General features: G+C 49.6%; 2 protein-coding genes across 3 annotated transcripts; both read left to right on the forward strand.

Annotated features, from left to right (window-relative positions):
- Positions 1–109: 109 nt before the first annotated feature.
- On the forward strand, positions 110–14,061 carry PLAGL2 (PLAG1 like zinc finger 2). Of its 2 annotated transcripts, XM_068524675.1 has the most exons (3): positions 110–196; positions 5,438–5,810; positions 8,959–14,061. In XM_068524675.1, exons 2-3 carry the CDS (start codon positions 5,551–5,553, stop codon positions 10,187–10,189), a joined length of 1,491 nt encoding a protein of 496 aa, XP_068380776.1. In that variant the 5' UTR covers positions 110–196; positions 5,438–5,550; the 3' UTR covers positions 10,190–14,061. The 2 variants fall into 2 exon arrangements, with proteins under 2 accessions (XP_068380776.1, XP_068380777.1); XM_068524676.1 differs by lacking the exon at positions 5,438–5,810.
- Positions 14,062–16,223: 2,162 nt separating this feature from the next.
- Positions 16,224–18,885, forward strand: LOC137749836 (putative testis-specific Y-encoded-like protein 3). Its single transcript, XM_068524097.1, is given in 3 exon segments — positions 16,224–16,695; positions 16,697–17,227; positions 17,229–18,885. Coding segments are annotated over 3 exon segments (1,065 nt in total). The 5' UTR covers positions 16,224–16,332; the 3' UTR covers positions 17,400–18,885.
- Positions 18,886–20,793: the final 1,908 nt, after the last annotated feature.

The raw sequence follows: 20,793 nt of genomic DNA on the forward strand, positions 1-20,793 counted from the left end.
GCCCCGGCCGCTCTAGCCGGCGGGCAGGCGGGACCATAGAGAGCCCGCGGCACCGCCCCCTCCACGGGCCGAGCGCCCGCTCGCGCGGCTCCCACAATGCACCGCACAATGGCCCGACCGCCGCCACTACCGGGGCCTGAGCGGGCCTGGCGGAGCCCGAGCGCGGCCCGGCCCGCAGCGCGGGGCCCGGAGCGCGGTGAGTGTGGGCGAGGGCCCCGGGGGACGGCGGGGAGCGGGGCGGGAGGCAGTCTCGCTGCGCCCGCGCGCCCGGCACCCGGAGCGGCAGCGCCCCTCATCTCTGGCCCCTCAGCGCGGTCGCCCACACCCCCGACCCGAGGGCCCCTCTGCGCCATTCCGGCCCAGATAGGCCCCGGGGTGACGAAAACTTTCCCCGGACCCGATACCTGGGTCTGGGGGACCTGAAGAAACCCCGCTGGCCCCCTCCCTTACGAGACGTGGAGCCTCAGCCCTGGGGGGGGTCCCCCGGGGGGGTCCCCCACTCCCGACCCCCCAGGCTCCCTGGAGACCCAGATAACGCGCTGCTGACCTTACCAGGGACCCGGGTCTGGGGGACGCAGATAAGCTGCACCTGCTCTCTCCTCTCAGACACGCCTACCCGGACCCATATAACCCCCTTTCCTGCTCCAAATAGTTCGCTCTTTCTCCTCTGTTTAATTTCCCAGAACCACATAACCCCTTTTGAGGCTTCCCCCAATTATTTGGTTCTGGGGAACCCAAATAATTTCTACCCATAGTTCCCTCCTCGGCGATCGTACTCCCAAACTCTAGACAGCTTCCACCCGGTACCATTTTGAGACTCTTGAAATTCAGGGAATTCGCTTTTATCGTCAGCCCCTTTAACCCTCCAGCCCGTGTAATCCATCCCCCACCCCCCACCGTCTCTCTTTCTTTGCGGAGGGTGGGGTGGGGGTCTCTTAGGGATCGAGATAACTTGCTCCTCCCTCCCTTCCATTCCTGAGACCTCCTCCAGACTTCTTCCTGAATTTCTGTCCCTGGTCCGGCAGCCGTCTACCCCCAGCCCTCCCAGCCCAGGGGCGTTTAACCTTTCCCCCCATGCAGTATGGTGGTCTACAAACGAACCAGGAGACAGGCTGTCCCCTGCAAATCCTGTCCTGGCCCCATCTCGGTGGGGGAAAGGGGCTTGTAAGGTGCAAGATAAGGGGACATCGGGTGTGGGGAGTTGGTACTTTCACCGGCAAGTGTTCCTGTGTCCTGGCGTGTGTGTTTTCCCACCTGTCTGCCTGGGACTCTGAAAGAGTCTGGCCTGGGGTTGCTAACCCTACCGCCCAATGTGAGGCCACGGGATTGGGGGGGGGGTGTCTAATCAGGTTTCCTCTTTGTGAAAATGGGGCTGTTGTGAGTTGCAGCCATTTGCTCAAGGCCTCCTTAGGAGGGGGAGGCAGCGGGAATCAGAGGAAATCATGAATCAAAAGGACTCCAAAAAGGGTCCATCTACACCGATAGAAGAACTAGCAGCCCCTGTTAATCCTGTTTGATGTCTCCTGGAATGATGCAAGTCATTGAGACGCTCCAGCCTCCCTGTAATTTAATTCTCCCCCCACTCTGGAGTGTATGTGTGTTTGTGTGTGTGTTTTGGGGGGGCAGCTATACCCATTTCCCCCTTTCCTTCGCACTGTTCTCCAGTCAGTCAGTGTGTCTTTTGGATTTGTTTCTGATGCCCAGGTCAGGACCTGTTTTTTATCTCTAAGTCTATTTATAATTTCCCAGTTGCTATTTTGGGTTCTGCTTAAGGGAAGATTGTGTCCACCGCAAGGAAAGTTCCTGGGTGTGTTTCCTCCTCGGCAGGTGTTGAATTGAGTTCTTCAGATCCCCAAGTAGCTCTTGGGCAGCAGGGATAAAAGCTATTTTAGGGTAGTCACTGAAGTGGAGCTGTTAATCCTCTGTGGGTCTCTCTAGTTAAGAACACTTACAGATTAACCCTTTCCTTGGTGCAGGGGCGCTATTTCTCAACAGTTTTGGGGGGAGGTTTGAGAGAATTCAACTGTGGCAGCAGAAGGTGGGAACATGCAACTCAATACAAAGGCAAAGATAATAGCTGCCTTTTGTTGGGTACTTAGAGCAAGCCAAGCCCTGTGCTGAGCCCTTTGCATACCTGACTAAAATAATCCTTACAACAAGCCTGTGAGGTAAGTATTTTTAGTTTTACAGATGAGGAAACAGGCTAATAATGGAGAAAGAACGCAGTTTCTATAGAGATGATGTAACACCATAAAAACTATAGTTTCATCAGAGGGCAGCAGGCATCATGGCACACAACAGAGGACAGACAGACGAGGAAGCGATTTGTCTCCTTTAAAGGCTTCCAAAGAGGGCCATACAGAGTTTTTAGCAAGCATTTGTATTTGGGGTATGGGGCCTTAATATTAAAGGAGATTCCTACAGTGAGGGAACTCTGGCCCAGGATATGGTGCTGGAGGAAGATAAAGTAAGGGGGACTGGCTCCAGGGGATGTGCTGAGGGTTAATTGTGAGGGAAAAGGGGAAGGCTGCATTCTGGGGAGATGTTGGGAAGGGAAGGAAACTCACTCTGAGGCCTGAGAAGACTCATCTAGGGAGAAAAAAAAAAGTAGTACTATTCAGGCCCCGTGCGGAAAAGAGGGAGACACAATTTAGACCTCAGAGACAGCACTGTTTGTATTTACACGTTTTATGTCAGACATTTCAAGAGTGTTTCACTGAATCTTCCATGAGAATTTTATAGGTAAGGAGAACAAATGTCTGTTTTAGAAATTGAGGAAACTGAGGTTCAGAGAAACTACGTAACCTGCCCATGGTTTCACAGCCAGTAAGTGGCAGTCTTCTGATAGCAAGTCCAAGGTTCTTTCCACAATACCTCCCTCTTCAGATCAGGCGCCAGAAGGAATCTTAGGATGAAAATATACCGAGTTATACCAGTAACTGGGAGGGATTGATTGTGTTTGTTTTATGGGAACAGGTTCTGTCAGCTTCTGTAGTTGTTAAGGTTAGAGTATGAGACCTGAAGAGCAGCTTTGAAAGAGAAGCAGAATTTTTTCACAGTTTTGCAGAGGAAGATGTCTGAAGGAATAGGCCTTCGGATAATGTGGGAGAGGCCCAGGAATCTTCCTGGATGAAAGGAGTTTGCAGACAAGGGACAGAGGGAGAAAAACTAGATTTCCAGAAGGGTTCCTAAGGTAACACTAAAGCCATAGCCCCATTAAGTGTAAATCAAGGCAAGCACATGGCTGCTGCCTTTCTCCTTTGGTTCTGTCAGTACAACCTTGAGAGCTCTTCTTAGCCACCATCAACCTCTTTCCTAGAAGCCCATTACTCACTCTTCCAGCAGCAGCATACTAAACTGCTGTGTCTTGTTTGTGCTTGTTCAGGAGAACAGATGAGGTGGACGTGTGGGAGGTGGGGGACGTACTGTTCTCTTTCTGAGTTTGCGTGGAATTTCCAAGGCTAGGCTCCTCTCTCACATCAGCCAAAGTGATGTGACTTGCTTCCCTCTGGCTGCCATTCCCAACTTTCCAGAGGCTGAGGTGCATGATTTCACATATTGAGGGGGGGTGGGTGCAGAATTTGACTTTGAAGGTGGGGGAAATTCGCTCCAAACTAGATGTTCAAATTTGTGCTCGCTCTCTACCCAATTCCAAGCTGCCTAGTAATCGCTGGTATTATAAACAGGTAATTCCACCCTTTGGAAGAAGGAGGGGACTTAAACAATGAAAGCCAGACATCAGAGGCCTTTGAGGTTTATCGTGAAGCAGGCAAATATGCCATGATGACTCGAAGGCTCAGGCGGGACTAGTTTTTAGTGCTAACACGTGACTCATGCAAAATGCAGCCACCTTTGTGCAGATCTTTCTAGGCAAATCTCCACTCGTGATAGGGAGATGTTTATCATATTACATTGCAGTGTTTCTTCAACAAGAGGAATGGTTCCTGAACAGGACGTAGCTTATGTTAATGATGAGCAAAGCTCTCTCGGGCATAAACCCGCTGATCCCATCATCTCGTTCAGGGCCAGCCTGTTGGTTGAATGGTCACTGTAAGCAGCAGGTGCTAATGAGCTGAGCAAGCATTCTTTGGCCCACAGCTAGTTTGTGCAATTGGAGCCCTCCCCAGATTCTCATGGACAATCCCCAGATACCCCTTTTGCTCCCTTCACATGGAAAAGCCTCATGACCAAATTTTGGCATGACCTCTTCAAAGGAAATCCCCCTGTTATAGCAAGTTGCATTGGGGTTGGTAATCTTGTGTGATGAGCTTGTGAGTGTGAATGTGGCTCTGTTGTCCCCCTTTTGAGAATCAGTACAGTAATGCCCTTTCTCTCTTCCTCTGAGTTGAGTCAGGAAAGAAGTTGTGTCACCTTTGCTCCCCCGCCCCACTCCACAACCCAGTAGAAAGCATCAGACTTCAAGATATTGGCTCCCCACTTTGGAACTCAGTTTAAACCAGAACTTCCTGAGCATGTTAGCCAATAAGAATCCACTTGCATTCAATGACTGATTTACTCATCTAAAAGAAAGTTGAAAGTCCTTTTCTAGATGTTAGGTGTATGGAGATGAAAAAGATGTGATCTGAACTCTCAAAGAATCAGAGTTTGGTGATGGAGTCTAAGTTCTAATGCAGGTGTGTTACTTGCTCATAATGGAGACATTCCCGTGTTCTATGAGGGTCTTTGGGACCCTCAACAGCACTCAACACCTTGCGTGTTCGACGGGCTTTGCTAAAGAAGTATGGTTTGGGCCCTGAGACCAAGAGACCCAGAGTGGTGGTTGAGGGCGGGACAGGACTAGTACTGGTTTAGTGGAAATGCTGAGTCTGCTGTTGCCTTCCTCAGACAGAACCTCTTGATGTCGATATGCTGCTAAGAAACACATCTGGCGCAGGGGCTGACTCTCCAGGGTGTAAATTTCCTAAGTAATGGCTTCTTCTTTCTCCTCTGATGCCTTTTGGGCATTTTATTGCTCCTTAGCACCTCTATGAGGAGAATTGTAGAAAGTGAGGAGGAGGTAGGGTGAAGAGGAGGAGGAGGTGCTGCTATTCCTAAATTTAGTGGAAAGGATGTAAAAGTGAAGTTAGAAGGGAAAGTCTGGAGTTTAGGGCTTTTACTTCCTCTGATTATCCTGTTTTCCTATTAGCCTAGGTGGTACTTGTAATAATAGTTACCACTAAGCACTTACTAGGTGCGCAGCCTTCTGCTGAATGCTTTATATTTATTATCTCATTTAATCCTCAAAAGATCCTTATGATGTAGGAGATTATTAAGCCCATTTTGTAAATGAGGGAACAGATCAGGGAAGTAAGTAATTGGCTGAAAGTCACATGGCTTCTAAGTGGAAGGGCTGGGATGGAACGGGGATCTCTCTGCCTCCAGAGCCCATGTTTTCATGGTATTGGGCTCCCTAACACCAGGTGTTCTGATGTTTCAGGTGAAGAGATTGTTTTCTGAAGGCTGCGTTGGAGGCTGTGACAGAGCACAGAGCCCTGTGGAGCTGATGGGGAGGCTTTCTCAATAACATGGCCCTTCGCCATTAGCCTTGCCATGACCACATTTTTCACCAGCGTCCCCCCCTGGATTCAAGATGCAAAGCAGGAGGAGGAAGTGGGCTGGAAACTAGTTCCCAGGCCTCGGGGCCGGGAGGCGGAGAGTCAAGTGAAGTGCCAATGTGAAATCTCGGGGACACCCTTCTCAAATGGGGAGAAGCTGAGGCCTCAGAGCCTCCCCCATCCAGAGCAGAGACCGTATAGCTGCCCTCAGCTGCACTGTGGCAAGGCGTTTGCCTCCAAGTACAAGCTGTATAGGTAGGTGATACTCCCATACCTCTTCCTGCCCTGAGGTTTCCAGAGGATGAAGCCAGAGAGACTCCACTGAGTGTGGGACTTTATCTGTGGCAGAAGAGTAGAGGTTAATTTGTCCCATAAGTGTACCCTGAACATCAACCGTTTGAGGTCACTCACTGCAAAATAATGGTGGTATTTTTTATTCAAACACTAGAATCTGATGGGTACAGTATCAGATAGCCATGAACAAACTAGATAGAATTTTTTTTTTTCAATACAGGTATACCTCATTGTATTGCACTTCACTTTATTGTACTTCTCAGATACTGCGTTTTTTACAAATTGAAGGTTTGTGGCAACTCCCAGTCAAGAAAGTTGGCCCAGTTTTTCAACAGCATTTGCTCACTTCATGTCTCTGTGTCATGTTTTGGTAATTCTCACAAAAAAAGATTATAGCTTGCTGAAGGCTCAGATGATAGCTAGCATTTTTTAGCAATAAAGTATTTCTTAATTAAGTATATACATTGGTTTTTTTAGACATAATGCTATTGCACACTTAATAGACCACAGTATAGTGTAAACATAACTTTTATATGCACTAGGAAACCAAAAAATTCATGTGACTCCTATTATTGTGATGTTCACTTTATCGCAGTGGTCTGGAACCAAACCTGCAATATCTCCGAGGTATGCCTGTGCTACTTTCCCCACCTATGTCAGGTAATGGTCAGAATATTAGCCCCAAATTAGGAATCAGTTTTAGAAGTTTAGAAGGAAAAGGAGACCCTCAGGTCCAATCTGTAAATTTTGAAGTGTAGGCTCAGAGTGGAGAAGTAACTTACCCAAGGTCTATAGCTTCTTAGGTCCTGCAGTGCCTCTTCTACTGAACTAGCATGCCACTCAGATGATTACTTATGTCTCTGTAGAGTCCCTGGTGTCTTCTGGGTTGGAAGATTGCCTGAAACTTCTAAGCCCAAGAACCCCTACTTAAAGTGAAATGGAATGTGAAAGCCCTGGTGTAAAGCAGATAATGACAGAGCAGCTTTGAAGGGAGGGGGGCCTGCTCAGACGTAATTTTGATTTTATCCTTGCCTTTCCATCAGAGGACCATGAACATGCCCTTTACCAATAATGTAGACTTCCTTATGCACAGTCATTCATCTCTCGACTATTATTTATTGAGCTCCTGCCACATACCAGGCACAGTGTTCAGTGATACGGACAGAATAGTGAGCCAGACAGATGGGGGTGCTGGCCCTCCTTGAGTTTACTGTCTAATAGCAGGGACAGACAGTAAATGAGTAAATACAAGAACAAGATGACCACAGAAAGCCTCAGTTCCTTATCTGGAAAACAGTTGATAGGAAGGAACTAAAACAGGTAACAGGGTAGCGTGTGGCCAGGATTGCCCTCATGACAGTTCTGTGGTCCTCAGGAATGCTTTGATTCTGTGTGCTCCTCTGTCTTAGGTGGGTTCCAGTTGGGGCTGTCCTCTTAGACTTTCTTAGTGACAGTCTGAGTGTCAGTGGGAGGCTACAGGAAAGGTCCTGGGCCAGGAGACAGGAGCCTTGACTCCACCCATAGTCACTGTATTTTAGGTGAATTACTAAACCTCTCTGGGCCTTAGTTTCCTCACCTTCAAAATGAGGGAAGTAGACTGTGGATCACTCAGCATCTCCCTCTCATACGTTTTCATGGCAGTTGTGTCACAGGAGGTTAATAGTAACCCTCATAGGTGTGAGCACTCACACATAGCATGAGGGTAATGGGTACGATTGATACGAATCATTGGGTGCTGTGCTAGAGACAGCAGTGGCATACCTAAGTGAACCCGGGTCTCAAGAAGGTCTGTGTTTAAATTCAGCCTCTGCCACTTACTGACTGGTGGGTGGGGCTGCCCTGTGCTTCAGCCTCTCAGGGAGAACAAGGTTAATCACACAGCTCACACAGGGCTTGCAAACCGTGGGACCCCCAAGTCTTGCTGAGTTGATTCTGAATGTACTATGGAGCTTTGGATTGCAGTTCCTGGATTCTGAGCTGCTTTCCAGCCAGAAAGGAGCAGGAGCAAACCAAGGGACACTGAGGTGCCATATCACAAAAAAACATTTTTTAAAATGTTGCTGCTGTGCTTGCTTCAGCAGTACATATACTAAAATTAAATGTTGCTGCTTTGTGTGGCAAACAGTTTAAATGGTACCAGTGGGCATGCAGTGAAAAATGAATTGTCACACTCGAAGCCACTATTCTCCTCCCCAAAGGCAGTTTCTTGTGTATCCTTGTTGAGACATTCAAACGTGTATTCCCTTCCTTTTTTATTTTCACAGGGGATTGTATTACACACACTATACTGAACTTCCTTTTTTGACTTGGCTCCCTATATCTTCGGATATTGTTCCAGATCAGGAAGTTTAGATATATTTCATTCTCCCTTTATTGTGTCATTTAAATTTTTGTAAATACACTTTTTTTTGCAAAGGAAATGCATTCAAAATTCAAAAGGTATATAATGAAAATTCTCCATCACACCCATAAAAGCTGCCCATTTCTTCTCCCTATAGGTAGCCAATGTTGTCAGTTTCTTGTGTAGCCTTCCAGAAATATTTTAAGCTTATACAAGCAAACATACATATATCTTCCCTCTTTTCATATGCATAGTACCATTCCATAGGGACTATTCTGTCTCATAGGTTTTTTCGACTTAAGTGTATCTAGGAGCTTGTTACCTGTGGTACATATAAAGCTGCCATTATTTTAAAAAGTTGAGTTGGGAATTCTCTGGTGGTCCAGTGGTTAGGACTCTGTGCTTTCACTGCTGAGGGCCCAGGTTCGATCCCTGATCAGGGAACTAAGATCCCACAAGCCTCATGGCCAGAAAAAAAAAAGTTGAGTCAATTTATGGACTTAGAATAACTTAATCAGTTCCCTATTGATGGACATTCAGATTGTTCCTGATTTTTTGCTACTAAAATCAGTGCTGCAAAGAATAGCAGTACACGTGATTTTGCAGGTGGTCAAGGATATCTATAGAATACAGTTGGCATGGTATTCCATTCCATTGCATGGCTGTACCATAATTTTTGTGTCTAGTTGCCTGTTAGTGGACAACTCAGTTGTCTAGCCAGCCCTTGTGATCTCATTTCTTTCTCCTGTCCTCCATCCCTGTCTCCAGGCACATGGCCACTCACTCAGCCCAGAAACCCCACCAGTGCATGTACTGTGATAAGATGTTTCACCGCAAGGATCATCTGCGGAACCACCTGCAGACGCATGACCCCAACAAAGAGGCCCTCCACTGTTCTGAGTGCGGTAAGAATTACAATACGAAGCTGGGCTACCGGCGCCACCTGGCCATGCATGCCGCCAGCAGTGGTGACCTCAGCTGCAAGGTGTGCCTGCAGACCTTCGAGAGTACCCAGGCCCTGCTAGAGCACCTGAAGGCCCACTCACGCCGGGTAGCAGGTGGTGCCAAGGAGAAGAAGCACCCCTGTGACCACTGTGACCGGCGGTTCTATACTCGTAAGGATGTGCGGCGGCACCTGGTGGTCCACACAGGCCGGAAAGACTTCCTGTGCCAGTACTGTGCCCAGCGATTTGGCCGCAAAGACCACCTGACACGTCATGTCAAGAAGAGTCACTCGCAAGAGCTGCTCAAGATCAAGACAGAGCCAGTGGACATGTTAGGCCTACTCAGCTGCAGCTCCACAGTCAACGTGAAGGAAGAGCTGAGCCCTGTGCTGTGCATGGCCTCTCGGGACGTGATGGGGGCCAAGGCCTTCCCTGGCATGTTGCCCATGGGCATGTATGGTGCCCACATCCCTACCATGCCCAGTGCGGGCGTGCCACACTCCCTGGTGCACAACACACTGCCCATGGGTATGAGCTACCCTCTGGAGTCCTCACCTATCTCTTCCCCAGCTCAGCTTCCTCCAAAATACCAGCTTGGATCTACCTCATACTTGCCCGACAAATTGCCCAAAGTGGAGGTGGATAGTTTTCTGGCGGAGCTTCCTGGAAGCCTGTCTCTCTCATCCGCTGAACCCCAGCCCGCCTCACCTCAGCCGGCGGCAGCTGCGGCCCTCCTAGATGAAGCACTGCTCACCAAGAGCCCCGCCAACCTCTCTGAGGCCCTCTGCGCTGCTAATGTGGACTTCTCCCACTTACTGGGCTTTCTTCCTCTCAACCTGCCCCCGTGTAACCCGCCTGGGGCCACAGGAGGCCTGGTCATGGGCTACTCCCAGGCCGAGGCGCAGCCCCTGCTCACCACTTTGCAAGCTCAGCCTCAAGATTCCCCGGGAGCTGGGGGACCGCTGAACTTTGGGCCTCTGCACTCCTTGCCTCCTGTCTTCACCTCTGGCCTGAGCACCACCACCCTGCCTCGTTTCCACCAGGCATTCCAGTAGCCCCAAGGAGGACCTCAGCTCAGTCTTGGCTCTGTCAGGGAGTCTCAGTATCTACCCCATATGCATCCCCCATGAAGGCAGCTGAGCTTTCAGAGCTGAGTTCAAAAAGAAAAAATTCCAGTATCTGTATGGAGCACTTGGTTTGGGGGCTGGGCTCCAGGATCAGTTCCAGGAGGAGCCTTGAGCCCCAACCCCATGAAAAGATGTCATACAATAGGACTTCAGGTATTTTTACTTTTTTTTTTTTTTTTTTTTTTAAATCTGAATCGGGAGCCACACCTAGCCCTCTCCCTCTCCAAAGCATCAGAACCTCCTCTTTGGAGAAGGGAGAGGTCTCTTGGAGACACAGAGGGTTTTACTTTGGATGACCTCGAGAGAAATAGCCCAAGAAGCCCGTCTTCTGGTCCCAGCCTGCAGACCCCACAGCAGTTGGTTAGGCCCTGCTGCAGAGGGTCCATCGCCTGCTTCCAACCAACAGTCAGGAGAGAGGGCCTCTGTTCTTCCCCATCACCTCCATCCCTCCTGTCCTAGCACCTCCATATTCAGTGTTTTCCAGCAACGGTACCGTTTACACAGTCGCCTCAGACACACCATTTCACCTCCCTTGCTGAGCTGTATAGCCTTAGAATGATTGCAGTGAACATTGTTTACACACCGTGAATCCATTCCCACCAGTCCATTCCAGTTGGCACCATTCAGAACCATTTGGTACCTGGTGTTAACTGGAGCCCTGTTTACAAGGCGGAGTCGGGTCTCACTGACTTCTCTTCACTTGAGGTCATATTTTTCCCCTGTGGGGAAATAAACTGACTTTGGACTGCTTCAGTCTCTGCCATCTTCCATGACTGTGTCTGTTCCTGCCTTCCTCGGCAGAGTCCACAGGAGACAGGCAAGAAGATTGGAGCAGTTTTCTCACAGGTCTGCAATTCTGTTTTTCTCCAAGTACATCATGACCCCCTCATCCTCCTTTTGAACTGGAGAGGGGAAGAAATGATAAGGCATGCCCACTTCCATCACCCCCTGCCCCAATGCTCTAATCCCCACCCTGAATGTCATGAGCTTTTATCATTAGTCTTGGAACGAGGGACTCCGGTTCTAGGCTGGTGTGGATAGCAAAGGAGAGGGTGAGACCTCATTTGTCTCTCTCCTGTCTCTTTTCCAGGAAGTTGTGGAATTGTTGGAAGAAGAGTTTTCAGAAAGTTAGGACTGGGCAGATAGTTGAGTCCTAATCTCTGGGTGTACATCATTGCCTCCCATACCAAACTTTTTTCTTCTCCACAGTGTTCCTCCTCTCTCTTCCACTTTGCAGTCCCGTGGACTCAGGCCCACTGTGCCTAGGCTTCTCTGCTCTCCATCAAAGAACTTCCATCTTCCTTTTGTGGCCCCTCTCACTTTTGCCCCCAGTACTCAGCAAGTTTCTTGCAACAAATGATTAGTTCTTCTCTTCTGACTTGTGGGGCTCCCTGCCACAGACAGCACAGCTCTTGCCCAGCTGAACCCCATCCCTGCTTCATCTCAGTTCTGCATGGGCTTCGCTCTTCCCACTCGTGGAAGGGAGGCAGCTCAGGGACCACCAGTGTGGGGCCCTCTTGAGACACTTCCACTCTGATTCAGAAACACACTCCTACCTCTTTACTGTTAACTCCTACAGATGCAGCCAGCAGTTTCTGGGCGCTTCTCTCAGCAGGTGCCTCATACTGGCTTCTCCACTAGGGTTTCGGGACAAACTACCAAGGAACTGCCTCAGCCTCTTCCCAGTCCTCCCCCGCCCCCTTCTGTCTAGAAATCACTTTGGTTTATCATCAGGAACTGAGCAGGTCCAAGACCCAGGCTTCTGCTTCAGCCCAGGCCAGTACTCTTCCTTTGAGGTGAAAGCCTTAAAATGTTGCTCCCTGGCCCTTGATTGGAAGCAATGTGGAGTGAATAAGCATGTTTTAATTTAGGCAGGCTAGTTTGGGATACCTTTTTTAAAAAAAAAGACAAAACCAGATATAAAGGTGTCTGGCAAGATTAGAATCAGAGTAGGTGATTTGCTTCTAAAAATTAGTTTCAGTGAGTCCCAGGGACTAATTAAGGTTTACTTTTAAAAGCGTCCCCTTGGTACGCAGCCACCTCCTGCATGCTGTGCATGTTATTGGGACTCGTACATAGGAAATGGTATGTGAGGATCCAAACAGGACTCTGCTGCCATTCTCCTTGTCGTCTCTGATCTTCATCACTAGACCCAGCAACCCTCACCCCTCCCTGCCACCTTCCCTGCACCTTTCGGTTACAGAGGCAAATGGGCCTCTGGCCACAGGATATAAAGTCTTGGGCTGTTAGAAGAGTCCCCTCCTCTTTGCCTGCTCTTTCCTGTCCCTTCCTTGAATACTCTCCCCCATTAGTGATGCTGGGAAACTCATAGGACAGGCAAAGCAACTATTTAAAACCTTGTAACTAGGGCCTTGCCCCTCCTCCCCTCACTTCTTCCTTCGTCCTGTTCCTCTTTTCTTCTTCCTTCAATGCCCTTCCCACCCACAAGGAATTTTCCTATCACTGTGAACTTTGCTGGTGCAGAGGAACATCTGCCTTCACCTTTTTTTTTTTTTTTTTTTGGGCCATAGACACCCAGCCGTTTCTTAAACCTCCCCAAAATTTAAAAAAAAGGAAAAAAAAGAGTCCATATTGGCCTGGTTGTTCAAAGGATAAGAATAGCTTTATCCTACTCAGTACCAAACCCACTTCAGTACCCTTACTGAGGCCATGAGAGCCTAGGGGTTTCTGCCCAGGACAGGAGCCATGGCATGTTGGCAGAGACCAAACGGGGACCAGGAAAAGGGGTGATGTTCCCTTCCCCCACCACCTCCAACCTCTGTCAGCATGAGCTGCCCTGAACAGTGGCAGGCAACTCCCCCTCTGCACAGTAGCTGGTCAGGGTTGAGTGCAGTCCTGGGGGCCAGGGGATAGCATGCCCAGTTGTGTCAGCTCAGAGGATCTGTGCACATCTTAGAGAGGTGAGAGGTAGGGAAAGGAATAACAATTGAGTTTTTTTCCCTCACCCTTTTACAATGGCATTTTGTTAATGGAAATCTGGGAAGCAGGTGTGATTACTTCTTTTGCTCGTAGATATTGTCCTAAGTTGAAATTCTCTCACTGCCCTAAACTTTCCCCTAGTAGCCCTTTAAGTCCCTACCCCCCTTCTTTTTGGTAGCTGTTTTCTCCACCCCTCTCTCCACCTCCTCTCTTATCTAGGAGCTGTTTTTAAGCACGATTTTTTTTTTAACAGTTTATATTGTACAGGATCAATATTTTGCTTTTTAACAAGGATATTTATGTAATAAGAAACTTTGCCTTAGGCAGGTGTTGGCCAGAAAAGTCCAGATTCCTCTGGGACCCCACCCTGGCCTCTCCTGGAACTCTGAACCTGCTGTGGAAGGAATTGGCTGTAACCTCACCACTGGAGAGTAGGGTCTGTGGCGAGGGAAAGGGGTGTACTGGTTCTGACAGGAGAAGGATCCACCATCATAATCTAGTGCCTCTATGGAGGGGTTTGGAAGAAGCGTTCCAGTTCAGTTTCTTCGGATGTAAGCTTACTTCCTTAGCGGATTCTCCCCATAGTGCACCCCTCCACCTCCTACTATTCGGCACTAGAACTGAAACACCACTTCTCATACACCTCCCTCCCTCCTTCCCAGTGGTCAAGGCTTTGGAGCCACTCTTTCGTAACGCCAGATTATTTAAAGAGAAAAATACAAGACAAAACCTTCTAGCACTTTGTACACACAGTGAATAACCTCTTGGAGTATTTTTGGCTTTATATAAAACAAGGTTTTTAATTGTAAAATATAAGTGCCATTAGAAAATGCACAGGGCCTATCTTTGTTAAAGTAGATTTTTCAATGTTTTGCAGAATTACATTTTCAAAAAAAAGTTTTTATAATGAAGTTGTTTATTAAAAACTTCTGAATGATGTGTTTGGAAGTTGTGAACCTGTTTGATTGGAAAGGGGTAGGAGAGAGCCTGAAGAAGAATTGGAATCCAGACATCTTTAGCATCCAAGGGGATGATGAGTATAGGGCAGACAGTAACAACCCTTCACATTAGCACCTACAAACTTTGCACTTTGAAATTAAAGATCTTTGAGGTAAGTGGCATCATGCCACCACTTAATAATCTTGGGTGGAAGAGTCAGAAAAACCAAATTGGCTTAAACGGTGAAATTTCATGTCACTGAAAATGCCGGATGGAGTGCAGTCTTGAGGTTAATATTGATCCAGCAACTCAAACATGGTTGGCCTTAGCATTCCTGTTTTTGCCCTATCTTGTGCAGTTGTGACTTCATCCTCCAGCCCTTCAAAATGGTTTGTCCCTTTGTGTAGGAGAAGAATGCTGCCATAATTCCAATCATTTTCACACAGTGCTGACCACAGATGGAGAGGGACCCTTTCTGGGCTCTCAAAGGAGAGAGGAGTCCTTTATTCACAGAAGCCTCAGTAAGCGTCTCCTGTCTCATTGGCCATGATGGCATTCTGTGCCATCCCAAAACTAGTCACTGTAGGCCAGTGATGACAAGGCTGAGACAAGGGTTGGAGTAGTTTCTCAAAGGAAATTTGGGGTACTGTTAGGATGAGGAATGGATGCTGGTTGTCCAAGAAAAAAATGTCATCCGTTGCCCAAGGTGCACAGCTGGTAAGTGACAGAGCTAGGACCTAACCTTGACCACACTTGTGCCTACCCATTTGGTTCACACAGACTCTTGAAAGGCTATTATGGCTTCACCTGATGTTGCTTGGCCAGTCTCCAGTGAAGGTAGTCATCACTATTCTGGACCCCATCCCTTGTACTGAGATCCTCCTGTCCAGGGCTCAGACCGAGCTTGCTTTTCTGTGGTCTGGAGCCAGTGTTCATAGCCAAGCAGTGCAAATCACTCCAGAGACCAGCCCAAGAGTTTATGGGACGTTAAGTGTTAATGTGTGTAACAGGTGCTTTACGTACAAAGGCAGTGGGCTGGCTCTTCATCTCTTTGGCCTTCTGTTTACTTGACTGTCCACCCCAGTGGGTCGGATCCCTGCTAGGGCCCCAAGAGAATCCACCTTGCCCTCTAGGGGATGCATACCCAGGAGTGGGTCTGGGGACTCAAAGCTATCTTTTCCATTGGATGGGAGGAAGCTGAAGGCCTTCTGGAGGAGGTGGCAAGGACTTTCAGGTGAGCGGGTGGGGTATTGGGTGTATTGACCTCCATGGGCCACAAGTTTGGGAGCTGAGATCACAGGAGTGCAGGTGCACTTGCAGGATCAGGGCTGCAGGGGCTGGTCCATCCAGGCTCTTAACTATCTGTGCACAGACCCTGCACTTCAGACTAGAGTTCACATTTATGAAATGTCTGGAGCAGAGAAAGGGGTAGCCCCTAGGCCTAGGACGAGGTGAAGCCATGTCCACCCTTCAGCCTGTCAGCCCAGGAAGATCCAGCTCGTTCAGGGAAACCAGGCAGAGGCCCACTTGCTTCCTGGTTGGCAGCATTTGGGACCTTCCCTTGCCCCTAGATCCTTCTACTCAGACCTTGTTTCTTCCTTTTTCCACAAATATTTTGAGCACCTCCGTGTGCCTGATAATTACTATGCAAGTTTCAGTCTAGTCAGCTTCTGCAAGGGATACCTCTTGAGTCCTCTGCATATGCCTGAGTAATTTATCCTGTGAAAGCTGCCCCAAACCCACAGTCGAGTGTGGGCACCAGCCGACTCCCACCTGTCCACCGCAGATGGGGGGAACAGTAATTGCCTGGCGTGGTGGCTGTGGGGTTGGGCCTGATCCTGGGCGCCTGCTCAGAGCTGTTCGCTGCTTGGTACACCCCTGCACTTCACCCCATTTCCACCGCCGACTCCCAGTTCTGTCTGGGCACCCGCAGTCGCATCCCCACCGGGCAGCCCCCTGCCACTCCACTAGTCGCCTAGTCTCAAGACAGCCGGGGAACCCTTGCGAATCACTCCGGAAAAGGGTGGGGGCGCAAGGGGCGGGGCGAGCCCTGTAGGAGAAAATCGGGCCTCCCTGCCTACTACCCGCGGTCTCGCTGGGGTCGCTGCCAGCCAGCCAGCCGCCCCTCTCGCTGAACCCGCAGTGTCGCCCGCGCGCCCCGAGCCCCTCCAGGCCAGAGGCTCCCGCAGGTGATGGCGGACGAGGGTGCGGGGGGCCTGGAAACCGCCGCGCGCCCGGTCACCGCGTCTGGGGCCCAAGAGGCTGGGGGTCGCGGGTATTCCGACCCCGCAGCCCGCCCAGGGACCGCCCCGCCTGCCCGGGAGGGCCGGGAAGCGGCCTCCGCGGCCGCTGGCCTGAGCCCAGAAAACGGTCTTTTCGGGGACGGGGCCCCAGAAACCTGTGGCGCAGAAGGGTGGGAGGCTCGGGCTGGAGCCGGCGGGAAGGCAGAGGAAGTGACGACTAGGGAGGGCGCCATCTTCATGGAGGAGGCGGAGCGGAAGGTGGGGAAGCAGCATGTGGGAAAGGAGATGGAGGTGGACGAGAAGCTGGTGCGGGGGGGAGAAGCTGGAGGTGGGAGCGGAGGCGCAGCAAGGCCCGGGGCCCCTGAACTTTGGTGGCCCAGTTGTGGACCCGCTGGAAGCCATCCAGTGGGAGCTGGAGGCCGTGAGTGCCCAGGCGGACAGGGCCTACCTGCGGCTGGAGCGCAGGTTTGGGCGCATGCACCGGTTGCACCTAGCCCGAAGGAGCTTCATCCTCCAGAATATTCCTGGCTTCTGGGTCACCGCCTTCCTGAACCACCCGCAGCTGTCAGGCATGATCAGCCCCCGAGGCGAAGACATGCTCTGCTACCTGATGAATTTGGAGGTGAGGGAGCACAGGCACGCCAGGACGGGCTGCAAGTTCAAGTTCAGTTTTTGGAGCAGCCCCTACTTCCGGAACAAGGTGATAGTGAAGAAGTATGAGTGCAGATCCTCAGGCCGGGTGGTGTCAATCGCAAGTCGCATTCGCTGGCACTGGGGCCAGGAACCTCCAACTCTGGTACGCAGGAACCGGGACACCGTCCGCAGCTTCTTCAGCTGGTTCTCAACAGCACAGCCTCGCGGAGGCCGACAGGGTTGCCCAGATTATTAAAGAGGACCTGTGGCCCAACCCCCTGCAGTACTACCTGCTCTGGGATAGGCCCCACAGAGCCAGGCAAGGCCTAGCAAGGTGGCCCACAGAGGCCCCTCCTAGGCCCTATGGGTTCCAGCCTGGCTAAGTCCTGCCCTGGGACCTGGCGCCTACGCAAGACTCCTTTCTGCCTCCTGGGGACCTGTGCTTAGGCCAGCCATGGCAGTCGGCTGTCTGCTTTCTGTTCCGTGTACTCTGAGCCCTTTGGACTTCAGTGGACTCAGCTCCGAGATTGTGGCCTTCATGGCCACGCTCTTCTGTTTCCATGTAGGCTCCATGCATCACATGACTGTCACATGCCACAGTGTCTACCCAAGCACCCAGCGCTGTGGACAGGTACTACCATCATCTTCATGGCCTGGACCTGTCTGATCATGGCCTTCCACCCATTTTTTACATGGGCACCCACAGGTCATCACTAGGCGGACCAGTGCCTCTTTAAGGCCTACTCCTTCAAGGCCACAGCATGCCGGGCTTCATATTTATGCTGACCCCACACCTGTCTGTGGCATGGTGAGTCTTGTCACCCAAGAGGAAGTGGGTGCACTTGGTCAGCCAGACTTGGACATTCCAGGACCTCAGGACCACAGGCCAGGCTAGTGGACTGTTGGGCATCTAGCAGAATGGGCATGGGGTGAGGTCAAGGACATGAAGCAGTGGGCAATGCATTCTTTGTGATCACACTGCTCTTCTTACCCCTGTGCTGGTCCTACCTCCCGACCTGCTACTGACTTGTGACGGTCTGTGTCCTACCTGTGTCTGGTCATCGCCCTTCTCGTGAGTTTCACCCACGTTGCCAGCGACCTTGTTGCCTGCTCCCAGGTCTATAAGGACCTCAAGAACTGCCTGTGAACCCAGGTGGGCCACCTGCCAATGCACAAGAGTTCCCAAACCCCCAGGAACTCTGCCACACTGGCATATCTGGGCATGCACTTAAGGCAGGGACAGTAATGGGGTCCCTTCCAGAAGCCTGCCTTCCTGAGCTCCAGTCACTGGACTCACACAGAACCCAACTCCACTGTCTCCACTTGTTTTTAGGCTGCCAGCATGGGGGCGCTGGAGAGGGGGTGTTTCTGGTCATGAGGCCTTTCTCCACCTGCCGAGATCTCACATATTTCTTTTTATTTTCTCTAAAGTGATAGCTCAGAAACAAAATAACTGAAGAAGCAGGGTTTTTTACAAACAGCTGAGGAGACAGGCTTTCTTGTTGAATTTGCCTCTCTGATTGTCTCCAGAGAGGGAGGGTTGTCCTGTAGCTTGCCGGAGCTCTCTTTGCCCCCTCTGCTCCAGTGCCCTGCCCCCCTCAGCAAGGGGGGACAGCACAGGGCCCCTGAGCAGAGACACCAGGAGCTCTGGGCCCGCAGGGAAAGCACATTGTTTTGTTTCGTGCTGTGTTCTTGGAGACTAACTTTAGCTCCAACTCTACTTTCTTCTCCTTTCGCCGGGTCCAAACCCTCATGGGATCCTGTTGGTACAGGAGCTTAGCTATGCCCCCCTCCTAAGACCCCCTAAGACAGTTTTCTGGGGCTGTTTCCATCTCATTTTGGGGGAGTGACCATACCCAGGCCCCTTCCCATGGAAGGCCTTGTCTTCTGCTCCCGAGGACCTGGGGAGGCCTTGACACAAAATAAAGGGGGGGGGGCTGCTCTCGGCAGGGGAGTGCAAGAGAAGTTGGAGCCAGCTGGGAAGACAGGGATGGAGGAGGGCCTGCGAGGTGCAGGGAGGGGAGCCCCCGAATCTTCCTAACTTTTTTGATTCACCAATTGATCTTTTAAGTTTTTAAAATTTTTTTCCTTTTATTTTTTTAAATTTATTTTTATTTGATTATTCCAGTTTCTAAAAATTTTGATGGTCAACCCTATTGAGGAAATTTGTAGATTTTTTTTTAACATCTTTATTGCAGTATAATTGCTTTACAATGGTGTGTTAGTTTCTGCTTTATAACAAAGTGAATCAGCTATACATATACATATATCCCCATATCTCCTCCCTCTTGTGCCTCCCTCCCACCCTCCCTATCCCACCCCTCTAGGTGGTCACAAAGCACCGAGCTGATCTCCCTGTGCTATGCAGCTGCTTCCCACTAGCTATCTAGTGGGATATATATGTCCATGCCACTCTCTCACTTCGTGCCAGCTTACCATTCCCACTCCCCATGTCCTCAAGTCCATTCTTTATGTCTGCGTGTAGATTTTTTTTTTAATTAATTTTTTATTGGAGTATGGTTGCTTTACAATGTTGTGTTAGCCTCCACTGCACAACAAAATGAATCAGCCATACACATACAGATATCCCCTCCCTTTTGGACTTCCCTCCCATTTAGGTTACCACGGTGCATTAGGTAGAGTTCCCTGTGCTATACTGTATGTTCCCATCAGTTGTCTATTTTATACATAGTATCAATAATGTATATGTGTCAATCTCAGTCTCCCAATTCCTCCCACCCCACCCCTTTCCCCCTTGGTATCCATACATTTGTTCTCTACGTCTGTGTCTATTTCTGCTTTGCAGATAAGATCATCTATACCATTTTTCTAGATTCCACATATATGTGTTATTATACGATATTTGCTTTTCCCTTTCTGACTTACTTTACTTTGTATGACACTCTGTAGGTCCATCCATGACTCTACAAATGATCCATTTTTATTCCTTTTTATGGCTGAGTAATATTCCATTGTATATATGTACCACAACTTCTTTATCCATTCGTCTGTCGATTGGCATTTAGGTTGCTTCCATGTCCTGGCTATTGTAAGTAGTGCTTCAGTGAACATTGGGATGCAAGTGTTTTGTTGAATTATGGTTTTCTCTGGGTATATGCCCAGTAGTAAGATTGTTGGGTCATATGGTAGTTCTATTTTTAGTTCTTTAAGGAACCTCCATACTGTTTTCCATAGTGGCTGTATCAATTTACATTCCTGCCAACAGTGTATGAGGGTTCCCTTCTCTCCACACCCTCTCCAGCATTTATTGTTTGTAGATTTTTTAAAATAAATTTTAATTAATTAATTAATTTTTGGCTGTGTTGGGTCTTCGTTGCTATGCGCAGGCTTTCTCTAGTTGCAGCGAGCGGGGGCCACTCTTCGTTGTGGTGTGCGGGCGTCTCATTGCGGTGGCTTCTCTTGTTGCAGAGCATGGGCTTAGTTGCTCTGTGGCATGTGGGATCTTCCCGGACCAGGGCTGGAACCTGTGTGCCCTGCATTGGCAGGTGGATTCTTTACCACTGCGCCACTGGGGAAACCCTGTTTGTAGATTTTTTTTTTTTTTTTTTTTTTTTTGGAGATTTTTTGATGATGGCTGTTCTGACCGGTGTGAGGTGATACCTCACTGTAGTTTTGATTTGCATTTCTCTAATAATTAGTGATGTTGAGCATCTTTTCATGTGTTTGTTGTTAGGTCTTCTGCCCATTTTTTGATTGGGTTGTTTGCTTTTTTGATGTTGAGCTGCATGAGCTGCTTGTATATTTTGGAGATTAATC

This window comes from Eschrichtius robustus, chromosome 16 (genome assembly GCF_028021215.1).
Source record: "Eschrichtius robustus isolate mEscRob2 chromosome 16, mEscRob2.pri, whole genome shotgun sequence".
Taxonomy (NCBI): Eukaryota; Metazoa; Chordata; class Mammalia; order Artiodactyla; family Eschrichtiidae; genus Eschrichtius; species Eschrichtius robustus.